A 13,144-nucleotide genomic window follows, 5' to 3' on the forward strand; every position below is an offset into this window, starting at 1 on the left:
ACTTCATGTTTCATTTTAAAAGAAATAGCTGCCAAGTGTAATGTTCACTGCCTCATTGTGTCCTCATTGTGGCTGATGATGATGCTGATGATATCCTTTCAGCTTTAGCTGTTTCGAAGTAGCGGTCTTTGAATTTATATTGATCATAATTCAGTCAATCCGAAAAAGATTGTGGATGATTTTAAATGACAGGCTTCCCACTGATTGCCATTTATTGCGGTAAATAGGTAATAGTACATTTGTTCATTCTGTATTTTACTTGTTTTTCAGGCTTAGTGTTCACATTTTGCTTCAGCTTCACTGAGCTTTTCAGCTTTTAACTGTTAGTTATGTTAGAGATATTTCAGCTTAGTTGAATTCAACTGATTAAGCATTAGGGAATTAAGCGGATGTGACTGTAGTAGTAGTAGTCTTTACCAGCTTTATAAGGAAATACTGTTTGTTAGGGGCAGAGTGTCCAAAAACCAAGCTATAAATTTGGGGCTGTGGGTTTTGAAACACAGAAATGTACCTGCTGCAGAGAGTTTAGTTACAGCTCGAAATAACTGCAGAAATATTGCAGTTTCATCGTACGTTTGTTTTTTCTCAATTCTTTCAAATTTGTTTCATTTTGATCCAGAGAAAGTGGTACTAGGCCTTTTTGCATTTTTTTCATTTTGCTTTATACTTCCACAACCCAGCGCTCAATAGGACCCTTTGTTCTTGCACATCTGTTTGCATACCAGTATTTGCTTCAATCTTGGTTTGGAAGATTAAAAATTCAGCATTTGAAGTTTGGCACCTGTTGACAGTCCATAATTACGACATTAGAACAGGATTAATTTGGCAAACAGATAACTGAATGCTGTCTGGTAGGCAGCTGCCACTTTATTAACCACACTATGCAACCTAGTGATCACACTGAGTCTTCATTAAAATCCGTTGTTCCTCAATATTACTTTGCCTGGTAGGTGGATATAAAAGATGTGTCTGAAGAAAATACCCATTTCCATACCCGCATGGTACTGGGTACCCTAACTGCAATGGCTTGCTATTCAACTGTGAACTTTATCTTTTAGAATAGTAATCAAAGCATCCACATAAAAACTACTTTGAAAGTCTGTTGCTACTTGACGATATTGTGGTATGGTACATTTGGCAGGGTATTATGACTGCAGGGGTACCCATGTGTACGATCAAACTGAAGTGAAGCTAAACCTGTCAGTCAGAAGTAATGTTCCTGGGAATTGCAGCCCTATTCTGTTTCATCCAACAGGAAAGCAATTCATGTTTCAGTTAGATACACATGAATGGACAGAGGAAAGTGTAGACAGCTGATTTGATGTGTGTGCTTGTGCATAGATGTGTGTGCTGACCTTGTTCTGATACTACTGCTATTACCACACACAAGCCCTCCGCTCCTCAACCTTCCCCAGACCCACACAGGAGAATCTTTTATCCAGACGACTGTAAAGGTAAGACCACAGCTGGCAGCAGACAATACCCTAATGACCCACAATGCAGTTCACTGAACCAGGAAGTGCCTATTAAACCAGCGAAGGCACCTCGGGAGTAGCAAATATCACCCATCACTGTCACCTGGCATGATATTGAGGTCTACTGGCTGATTGGTACGGTTCATCTGTCACAATGGAGACACTTGCAAGTGCACGTGGTAAATGTGCTCTTTTAATCACAAGATTTTAGTAAGAAGGAAAAAGAAACTTAGAGATTAGCAAATTTAAGAACAATAAGCATAAATCATCCACTCAACCAAACGATATACACTCAATGGGCACTTTATTAGGCACACCAAGTATCAGGTTGGACCCCATTTTGCCTTGAGAACTTTTTTAATTCTTCTTCAGATACTTGGTCCATACTGGCACGATAGTATATATATGCAAACAACTGCTGCAGATTAGTCAGCTGAACATCCATAATGTGAATCTCCTGCTCCACCACATCCCAGAGGTGCTCTATTGGATTTAAATGTGGTGAATGTGGAGGCCAATTGAGTACATTGTTATGTTCAAGAAACCAGTTTGAGATCATTTAATCTTTGTGACATGGCACACTACCTTGCTGCAAGCAGCCAACAGAAGATACTGCCGGTAAACTGTGAATGGACAGAGTCAGTAGCAATACTTAGATAGGCTGTGGCTTTAAACAATGTATAGTTAGGGCCAAAACAAGGCAGTATGGATTCATGACAAATCTGATGCCAAATTCTGATCCTGTTTCATTTTCATAGAAGAAATTGAATTTTGGTGAACCCGTGTGAATTATAGCTTCAGTTTTCTGTTGTCAGCTGACAGGAATGGCACCCAGTGTTGGTTTTTACTGCTGTAAATGGTAAATGGTAAATGGAACCCTTGAAGTAGCCCATCTACTTCAAGGGTGAATGTGTTGCGCATTCAGAGATACTGTTATTTGAGTTCCTACTGCTTTCCTATCAGCTATAAGCAGTCTGATTAAGATAAGATAAGATAAGATAAGCCGCTGAATTGATTTTTTCTTTTTCAGAACATTCTTTATAAACCCAGAGATGATTGTGCAGAAAAATCTCAGTAGATCAGCAGTTTCATACTCAGTCCAGCCTGTCTGGTATCACCAACCATGCCATGTTCAAAGTCACTTAAATCATCTTTCTTTCTCCTTTCTTGCTCGGTTTGAACTTTAGCTGCAGTAGTCATGTTGGCTTTGTCTTCATGCCTAAATGCATCAAGTTGCTGTCATTTGATGAGCTATTTAGATATTAGCATTAACAAGCAGTTAAACAGGTGTACATACCGAAGTGGGTTGTGATAAATTCTTTTAGCAGTTTGCTAACAAAACCTTGCTCAATACACATGGTCCTGATCTGGGACGCATTGCCTTGGAATATGCACAGCTGTGGTTTGTCATTATTGGTGCCCAGAGAACACATCTTAATGATGATCCCGTCACGTTTACAATAGCACCTATAAGGCAGCACCACATTTGTGCTTGTTTGTTAAATGCCTTGTCAGCTAAACGTGATGAATGATTAGTGTATTTTAAGTGGTCCCCTGACACCTAACTTTAACAAGTTAATTACTGGTCTAAAACAATGACCTCACAATTGAAATTCCCTTCAGCTTCAGCTAATAGCTAGTTAGGCAGTCATAAGAAGCTAGAATTATAATTGACATGCTAAATATTGCATAGCTGTGTATATTTACGTTGAACATGTTAACATTCTGGCATTAGCAAAGAACTTGCCTTGAATTTCACGGCTAAAGACTCTTGTTATGATATACAACAGATGCTGTTTGAAATGATTAGCCACTTTAATTAAAATGCCACAGATTTCATCTACAAGTTTTTTTCCCTCTCACTGAAACAATGAGTGCTTGCTCTATTCACAATTTCTATTCAGCTTGAAGTGACTGACTGAAAAGGCGCACAAATATTTCTGACAGACAGTTCGTGATAAAAGGGAAACTAACTGCCTGTGAATAAAACATACAGGTAATTCAACTGGGAGGCTTTTCAGAGAGGGATTTTCTTTTTGTACAATTATATGAAGAATGGCCTTCCGCACTAAATCCAGGGACTTTGCTATGCTATACAAAACAATCTAAAGAGCAGATGCTGCTTTGACAAGGGGTGGCCAATTTTCTTCTATTACTGCAGTCTGCAATTTTTCTTGTATTGTTAGATTTGTGAGCATCGTACATCTTGACCAACCTTGTATTATCCTCTTAGATTGTGTATAACTGACTCATGGTGTCCTCTGTTCTCCTACATCAATGGAAAATAAGTTTTATCTGTTCTTATTAAAATAACATCATTAGCTAAATGAGGTTTTTATTCCACAGGTATTGTGCAATGTCTGTCTTTAGGTACAGATAGAGTTTTGATGCGTACTGAAGGACTTTTATTGGAAAGTCAGTTGCAGAAACAAGAAAGAAATAGCAGAAAGCAAAGGATGTAAACTGGAAATGCCATTGGTCGTGATCAAATATCAGATTTTGGTATTTTAATTTATGAATTTTAAACTCCTGGTGCCAGGAGAAAACTTTAAGAATGCAGAAATATGTGCCGTTATGTGAAAAGGTTTCACAGGACTCTGCATTACTGTAAAAAACTAAGGACAACCCAATAATCCAAGAGCTTGTAGAACCAGAAATATCTTGAAGTAATCATTTTCTGTCTGATTTTATCAGTCTTTCACTTTGTTGTGGAGGAACTCTGGCCCACTATTCTTTATAGCACTGCTTCGGTTCATTAAGGTTTGCAGACGTGTTTATGCACTGTTCTGTAAGGTCCATACACAGTATTTCAGTCAGGTTGATCTCTGGACGGAGCCATTGCAACACCTTGATTCATTTCTTTTTCAGCTATTCTCTCGTAGGTCTGCTGTTGGGATTATTGCCCTGTTGCAGTACCAAGTTTTAGACAGACAGCCTCACATTTGATTCCAGAATAAGAATATTTTGGCATACAGTGTAGTTCATGGTCAACTCAATGACAGCAAAGTGCCCATGTCCTGTGGCTGCAAAACAAACCCAAATCATTACCACTTTGATATCATATGTTTAAAGTGCATTGTTTCAGAGGTCTGTAGTAGTAAAGAACCTGGCTTACTTACCCACCTAATTCCTATGGAAGAAGTACATGTGTACTTGTATAGCAGGATTGGCCACTTGTGTAAATAAATCTACATGTCTGAGTTCACAGCAGTTTTTTTTTAGCTAATTTTGTCAACTTTGCTACAGTTTTTGCTATTAAGTTAAACAATTACTTTATTGCACTGCAAGGTGGCAACTGCTTTCATTTTGTTATAACTGAATTCAGTGTTGTACACAAACACTCATAATGGAAATTTGATCTTGTAAAAGCAAATGTTAGGGCTGTGTTATTGCTAGTGCTATGGACTCCTAGAATTGTAGCGTAAAATTAAAACCTAACCTAAACAGTCTAGCCTAGCTAGCTGCCAGATTATCTCATTATAGGTTGTCCATCCAGATCATTTCATAGCATATATTATCCCCATGTTTGTTTGTCTAAAGGATGCAAGGTTTTCTTTATCTTATTGTTCCACTAAGTTCTTTTCATTTGTAAATTTGGTGTAGGTTCAAACGAAAAGGTGATTTTGTTTTCTTTTAGCAAAGACGTTTGTGTATGCGAGGTGCGAGGAAGAGGTCCCTAACGGTGGCTGGTTAGAAAAAATGTAACACATACTCTTAAGAGTGATCACTGAAAAGATGATGCAAGACTGTACCTCATACTCATACTCTACGATCCTCTCCACATCTGCTGTGGTGTTAGACAGGTACTCTGGACATTCATAAAACTCATGTTCCATAGTGTGGATTGAGTGACAGCTAGAAAGAAGAAAAAGTAGAATGTTAAAGATCATTAAAATATGTGCTGGTTATCTCTTTGCTTCATGGCAGTTTATTTCAGTTTAGTCAGATCATTAAATAGACAGACGTTGTTCAAATCCATGTAGCGATATTGCAGACACCACACAAGGGCTGTATAATTTCATATAAAGGACAGCTATGTTGCCAGCTATTGTAAGTTATTATTTTATATCACATTTCTTAATAATGATTCTCATTTCACCACAAAACTCCAAACAAGCAATTTGGTAATCAACTATTGCCCTCATAAAGCCATGACCTCTGCAAAATTGTCACAATGTAACAGCCTCTCTGTAATCACTGACCACGACTAGCATATTCGTAGTTTTATGGGACAAAGTGATTTCATTTGTTGCCAAGCCAAGCCCTGTAAACAGCCACAGAATGGATGTAGCATCAAAATGCCTGCTCTATCAGCCCATTGGCTTTTAATCGCCCAGCAAAAGGTCCCATTACAGAAAATGGATGTAGCACACCGAAGCAATTATTACATGCGGGTTTGGCTCTGCATAATGATATCAGAGTACTTAGCGTTCCAGGGGGTTTCCAAACCATGATACGGCTGCTTAATAGCTACTAGGAAATGAAAGAAAACGGCGTTGAAACCTCCGGTAAGCTTCAGATTCATTTGGGCCAGGAAGAGTATAATTCCCTAGTTGTGGTTAAAAACATTTAGAGGAAGGATCTCCATCCTGTGTAACATTAACACTCATTTACCTTTACGTAAATGCTTGCCCTCACCTGTCAGACAGCAGGAAGGGACAAATGTCAGGGACTGGTGGGGTAGCAGGCCGAAGCTTGGCCAGTGCCATAATATGTTCAAAGGTGATGTCTGTTTGCGTGCACACATCGACCACACACACGTCCTGCGGCGAGCTGGTGCCGTTTTGTACGACAGCCGCCGCGGCTCTGGTGGGGGTACGTCGGAGAACCTGGACAACGATAGGGTCTCGCCTGATGGCCTCCACCACTGCTTCATCATGTTCGACCTTGGCCAAACCATTTACCTGGGGGGAAACAGAAAGCAAATAGTTTCAGGAAGTGAGTCTTGCAATGTGTCACTGTGAGAAAGCAAAGGAAACAAGCCTTGTATTTAAGATCCCAGTGTTTTTTTGTTAATCCAGGATGCATCTGACAGCCATCCACGCTCTTTTCAGGAGCAACTGGTTCCACATTCACACCTGGAAATCTCAGTACAGCTATAACTCTCCACAGTTAAGCACTAATAGCTTCCAATGAAGCAACTACCACATTAGTTAAGTGCTTTTATAAAGGGCACTTTGCCTGTAATTCTTGATGCCGAGAGCACCTTACATATAGCACTCTCCTGTTTTGTTTTGTTTTAACAACGCAGCACACTTTTCCCAGCAGGTTCAAACATTTTAACTGTTGACCAGTTATTCAAAAATGTGCTAACCTTTCAACTGGTAGTAAATCCACAGAGACTGTACTAGAAAATACAGAGAATGCTTTTGAGAATACTCCCTAAGCATGCTTTAATGAGCAGTTTTGCCTCATGTTCTTCTGCAAATCAGTCTAACTCAGATGCATTATTTACTCTGAATCCCAACCATTAGGCCCATTAGATGCAGATGCAGAATAATAATAATGATTTAGGGAAATGAGCAAAGTGGAGTGAGTAGACTTCACCCCACTGGGAGCACCAGTTTTAGCAAGTAGCACTTACTTAAATCGCAAGATCAGAAAATGTTGAGCCACAGGAGAAGCAACTGAGAACAGATATGCTGGTAAAAATTCATTACCAAAGTGTCGTGATTCCTACCCTATGGGTGGACATGTTTGTGCTTTAACTTGGAGTGTAAACAGTGTAAAGATCTCCTTTAAAGATAAACCAAAGCATGAACCAATCTGTGGATCTGGAGAATTGTTATAAGCCTAAATAAATGAAACACAGAAACAACGTATGGTCCTCCAGTTGATCCAGTCAAGTCACTACAGTTTCTGTATATTCTTATGTACCTATTTCTTTAATGAGCTCAATGTCACCTTAACACTTTTACAGAATTGACCTACAGAATTTTGACCTGTGCTGACATTTAGCATTGGTCAAACAACCGACCCTCTGGGAAGTGCTCATTAGCAGCAAAATCTGTGTTTTGTACAACTGGTTTTTGCTATTATGTTGCACTCATATGTGACATTTGTTGCTGTTTTTAGGACTAACACAAGTTCATCATTACACACCAAATCCTGGCAACTACACCTTTGAAATCAAAACCTGTAACTGAAAAGTCCCAGTTTACTCTGTTTATGCTCATCCTAAAGAACGTGTCGAGAAAGTTTCATCACATATTTAAGTTCTAATGAGGTCCAGATGGGCACATTAATCTCCAATCAGTAGGAATGCTCTGTAAGGCCGAAACTGTTTGTTCGGGTACACCTGCCGGCGTGTTTACCTGCTGTTGTTCCTCTATTCAACCTGACTATTGAGGAGGTAAATGGGCGAGATTAATAGCCAGCAGATGTGACAAAGACCGGGGATAATGACTCAGAACGTGTAGGTTTTACGTGCATGTGTGTTTGTCTGCAAGTGCTTGTGAATTGCGCATTTTGAAGATCATATGCATTAAATCTATGGCTTTTGGGATAATTAAGCCACAAATGAGGAGATAAAGAGATGCAGACAAGTTCGAAAAATGTTTTAAAGCTTTGAGACAATTAAGATGTGGACTGTGGAGACATTTTCTGAGTCACAAAGTAAATTTATGTATTTCTTTTTCTTGCGTGTTTGCAGCTCCCTGCTGTTGATGCGTTTTTAACTTGTGAATTTAATTAAGTCACAGCATCTACCTTTCTATCTGTATGTGTGTGGGGGTGTGAATAAGCATATATGGGAGCAGTGCATCCATAAGCACTAGGTGTATTAAGACATATATATAGGCGTGCAGATTCCATCAATATGAAGAAGTAATTCCATTTTGATGACAAGATCCCTTTCTCATTACTGAAGCATGCTCCTGTGACCAAGGTGACAAAGAGACAATATTACAGCATTGCATCATCTATATGACCCGCAGAAGCTCCAAGAGGGTGTTAAAAATAGCATCAGTTCAAGGGGGCCCATGGGGACAGCTGTAATGAACCAACAATCTAAGCAGAGCCTTCATATACTTCTGAAGTTAAAGGTTATCATTGCCAATAAAAAGCGTTCCCAGTAGACTTAAACTAAAGCTTCTTTTCTGTCCAAACATTCTTCCCGAAAGGTCGAGGTCCAAAGCGGTCTGCTACACCTGGAGTGGAATGAATTTTGTATACTGTAGTTCATGTTGTGTTTCTTTAGGTGTTCAGCGAGCGTAGTGTTGGCAATAAGACGATCAGTAAGTCGAATAAGTATCAAAAGCCTACTGTTTGACCGTTTTATAGTTGTACTTAAGGTTTACCATTTTCCAAACTTCATTTTATGAATAGAAAAATTAAAGTTTCAAAACTTAAAATTGAATTAAAATAACATATCAAGATATCTGTATATCTAATTTCTAATATAATATCTAAATTATTTATTTAAAGGGAGCTTAACAGTGCCAAACAAATTCTATAGAGTAGCAGATGCTGCTACTGCTGCTAATTCTGCAATAGTTAGCTAATTAGTAAGATATCTTTAATATGTACTTTTTATATAAAGTATGCTTGAAATTATCTGTTGTCTGTAGCTATAACAAACTGATGTCTTAACACATTACAGCATCAATACAGATTTTTGAGTAATTGTAATTAGTAAAGAAAATGTAGCTTATCTTATCTTTAGCTAGTGCTGTCTTCCCAGATAGGTTGGACCAGCAGATACGTCTCGCTATCAATGGGTCCCCTTTTGTCTCCAGAACTGTCTTAATTCTTGATGACATAGATTCAGCAAAGTGCAAGAAACCAATTGAGCTTTGTGACATGGCATATGGTCCTGCTAAAAGCAGTCATCAGGAGAGCTACACTTTCTCTCATGTTATTGTAGTTTTTACCTTACATTACAAAGTGCCTTTTCAGTTGTTATGATTTGATGCTAATTAACAAAAACTGAATTGAATTGAATATCAGTGTTATCCTAGACTTACTTTAGTCCAAGTAAGCTGTCCCTTTCTTTGTCAAGTCTGAAATGTTAAAATTTGCTTTGATATTTTACTTTAATGACTAGAAAGAATTTGGTACTATCAAGCCTCACTTCCAAGCTCTCTGTAATATTTTGCTGCCTTTGATGCAGGCATTTCACACACCATTGCCTATAAAGGGTTACTAGTGGACCATGATGAAGAAATGATTGTTATATGTCTTGAGAGCGGGCTGAAAGTAGCACAGCATCTGGCCTAAAGCATTTAATATTCTCTATATGTCTGGTCACCCTTTAAATGTGTCAAAAGGTTTTATCAGTTAGCCACTAAGATGGTTAAATGTTGTTTCCTCTTTTGAAATCCAATAGGAGAGATAAGAAAAGCCAAGCGATAACAGCAAGTGTTTCTATGGGTGAGCTTGGGTCTAGCTGTACTTTTGAATGGTTGTGTTTGCTGCACAGAGATAAGATGGAAAGCACTCAGCCTCACAGCTAAATCTGACAGATATGGTGTCATTGTGAGCAAATGGAAGCCAACACACAGAGAAGACATGCACACACACAATTCCAGCATTACATTAGCTCCAGACAGACTTTAAACAGCACTACGATATGGCTGCTGCAAGCACGTTTGACTGAATAATACCAGCATCTTCTACTGAATAAGTTCACAATGGGCCACGAAACAATAAGCTCCTGAACAGAACCCCCCTCCATTTATTCAACCCTGACCTCATCTGCCCCTGAAGAGATGCAAGCTCAACACCAGCAGTATTTTCGTTTTCTTTCTTTTGTTTTGTTTTGTTTTGTTTTTTTGATCAGATCATGATCGTAATTTTTGTGAACCTAAGCTGAATGCATGCAAGACTGCTTTTACATTCATGGAAATTGTTATATTGTGATGAATAAGGAAACGCAGGTGGTGTGCCCTGGTAATCTGCCAAATCTCATTTCTCTTTCTTCTTTTGTTGTATTGAGATGATTCGAGAGGGCCCACTGTCAAATGTCTCATTTCAATAATAAAAGTCAATAATAAAACACATGCAATATCTCCTAGTGCTGCAGAAGCAAAGAAGCTCATGGTTTCATACATTTGAGTGACAGGCTGTTCAACTGGTGAGCTATATGCTCGGCCAACTGAATAAGATGTGATGCATGTATGACAAGCAGCCAGGGAAAACTAGGAGAACAAATCTGAGTGGGATTAAATAAAGCTTTATTTGAATCAGCCTTTCTAAAGCCTTGATTTATATTATCATCTAAAGGTTTACATTATATAGACTTGTTTCACAAAGCCTCAGATACATAGATTGGCTACATCCATTTTTTATAAACAACCTTAGACCACTTACTGGTTTCGCTATTTTAATCTGTTGAAATCAGATGTTACAAGCGCATTTTACTGAGAAACTCGGCATCCCTGCACGCTCGTACAGCTTTTCAGTCAAATCCACTGCTTATGCACCCTAACCCTTTTAATCCAATTTTATTTATGTAGGGCCAAATCAAAACGACAGTAACCTCAAAGCACTTTATATTTTGAAGACCAACAATCTGGGGATGAACTGTCACTTGTGGGAAAGTAGGATGGAAAAAACCCATTTAAACAGGAAGAAACGTCTGTCAGAACCAGGCTCGGAAGGGGCAGCCATTTGCTGCAACTGGTTGGGATTGAATGGTTAATGAATTGAAAAAGAAATTCCATGCTGTATTAAATAAGATCTCGTTCAAGAAGAGTTTACTAAGCACATGGAGCTTTTTCCAGTCAAGCCACATCCATCTTTTATATACAGGCTATGGTTAGTTATCCCTGTAAAGCCTGAACCATGAAATAATTGCCTGTAAATTCAAATTTTGGGAAGCTGGTATCTTTACTTTAATTTAATTGCAATCATAATTAATGATTGTAGCAATACATGTGTCTGTATGCATACATCGGATTTTTCAGGAATAGAAAAATTCACATAAATAATGTAGAGGACTCAAAAATGTATGTATGAGATATGATACACTTGGAGGTTTAGCCTGGAAGTGAACCTGTTAACAGTTAACTGCATTTAGCTGTAGAATTTGTAAACTGCTTCAGGTTTTAATTTGGTTAAACTAGAACACAATTCTTACAATGATTAATATCAGTTTAAAAATGGAGATTATGATTTGCTGTTCACGATTCTCCTTGACAGACATGGTTAATACAACACTGCTTTCTTGCCTGACTATAAGACATACTATCTTCTCTCAAATTCAAAACCAATCACAAGCGATCTTTTGTTGATCAAGTGATCTTCAGTTTTTTCAAAGCGTGAGTGCCTTTTTATGTGATATGAAAAACCAAGCAGTTGAGCTTTAAATGGTCAAGTTTAGTTTCCTTGAAACTTTTAAAGTGCCCTGAAGTAAGAAAAGAAAAAACACAGCATGCAAAAGCTGCCACTTTAAAGCCATTAGAGAATCTGTATAGCTTTTAGACGTGACAGAGCGGCTTAAGTTCAAATGCACCCCGGTCACAGCCAACTTCAAGCCGAGTGCGATGACTGTCTGAAGTAGATGAGTTTTACTGTGATTATTTTTAACCTATTTTTAATTAGAGAATATTGTCTGAGCACGTAGCTCTTTTGTTAGCAAAATAAATGTAAGAGAGGAAGTCCCTGTGCGTTTGTGTGTCTGTCCTTCACCATGCACTGTTCATGCAATCTACTTCACACTTGGTAAGTGTGCTGGCGAGGGTGAAGGCGTTTGGATGAGTGGTCCTCATATTTTGGCTCCAAGGTATTTTCTGTTTCTCTGTCACAGCAGGAATTTTTTCAGTGATCTTAGCCTTTGTGGTCAGGTAATGAAAGCAGGCTCACACTTTCTCACTGAGTGACTGCAGAGTGTGTTAAAGTCAAACTTATCACCCAACTATCAACTGTTCCACCATCTTTATTATCATTAATTCAGTCTAAGCAACTAACAAAAGGAAACTTTATGTTTGATTGTTTAGAAATGGCAAGCATGTTTTTAATGGCTTACTCCTATCAACTCAGGCCAATTGTTTTGGCTTGTGACCAACTGTAGCAGCTGGGGATGCGCTCAAGGGCACCTTAACATGCTTATAGTCACCTTAATAGCTGTCCATGGAGAGATGAATGTGTATTGTTGCACTGATCCAAACCAGAAACAATTCAGGTTTGAAACATTTAGAGCACGGCCTTTTTTCAGAAGGAGAAGCTCAGGATAAATCAGATTCTTTAAAAAAAACTTACTTACTTTGTTTATTGTCCCGGTGCTTTTTTTTTTTTTTTTTTTTTTTTAGATGGGCTTGTTCGTCTTTTCCAATCAGAAACTGTTCACTATGCATTGTACCGCTCTGCTGTTTTACATTTCTGTATCACACCAATTAATCAAAGTGACAAGGTATTTAATGAGAGGCAATTAGAGTGTTAACCAAAATGCAAATCAGACGGGGAGGCAGACCGGGAAGGGGGCGGGGGGCATTTTGTGTGTGTGTGTGATAAGCTAAGAGTTCACTAAATGCTTTTATTAGGACCCTTACTTGTCGAACTGAGTCAAGCAATTCCCACTTGGACTTGTCTGCACCTGCGATCGCATCCGTGTCCTGTGAGTGTGCGTTCAAGTTGTTACAAGTGTCCTTCAGTGATTTTTTTTTTCTATGTTGGCTCCTGCATAACAGGCGAAAACAACCAATTAGTTCTGCTCGAGGAAGATGGCATGA

General features: G+C 38.6%; 1 protein-coding gene across 2 annotated transcripts in view; it reads right to left on the reverse strand.

Moving 5' to 3' along the window:
* The window catches only part of pdzrn4 (PDZ domain containing ring finger 4), a 47,095-nt gene that overhangs the window by 10,969 nt on the left and 22,982 nt on the right, over positions 1–13,144 (reverse strand). For both annotated transcript variants that reach the window (XM_026146908.2, XM_080291489.1), the window contains 2 exons: positions 6,114–6,379; positions 5,228–5,330 (listed from right to left, as the gene is read on the reverse strand). In XM_026146908.2, the coding sequence (XP_026002693.2) occupies positions 5,228–5,330; positions 6,114–6,379 (369 nt within the window). The remainder of the gene's footprint in view (positions 1–5,227; positions 5,331–6,113; positions 6,380–13,144) is intronic.

This window comes from Astatotilapia calliptera, chromosome 17 (assembly GCF_964374335.1).
Source record: "Astatotilapia calliptera chromosome 17, fAstCal68.1, whole genome shotgun sequence".
Taxonomy (NCBI): Eukaryota; Metazoa; Chordata; class Actinopteri; order Cichliformes; family Cichlidae; genus Astatotilapia; species Astatotilapia calliptera.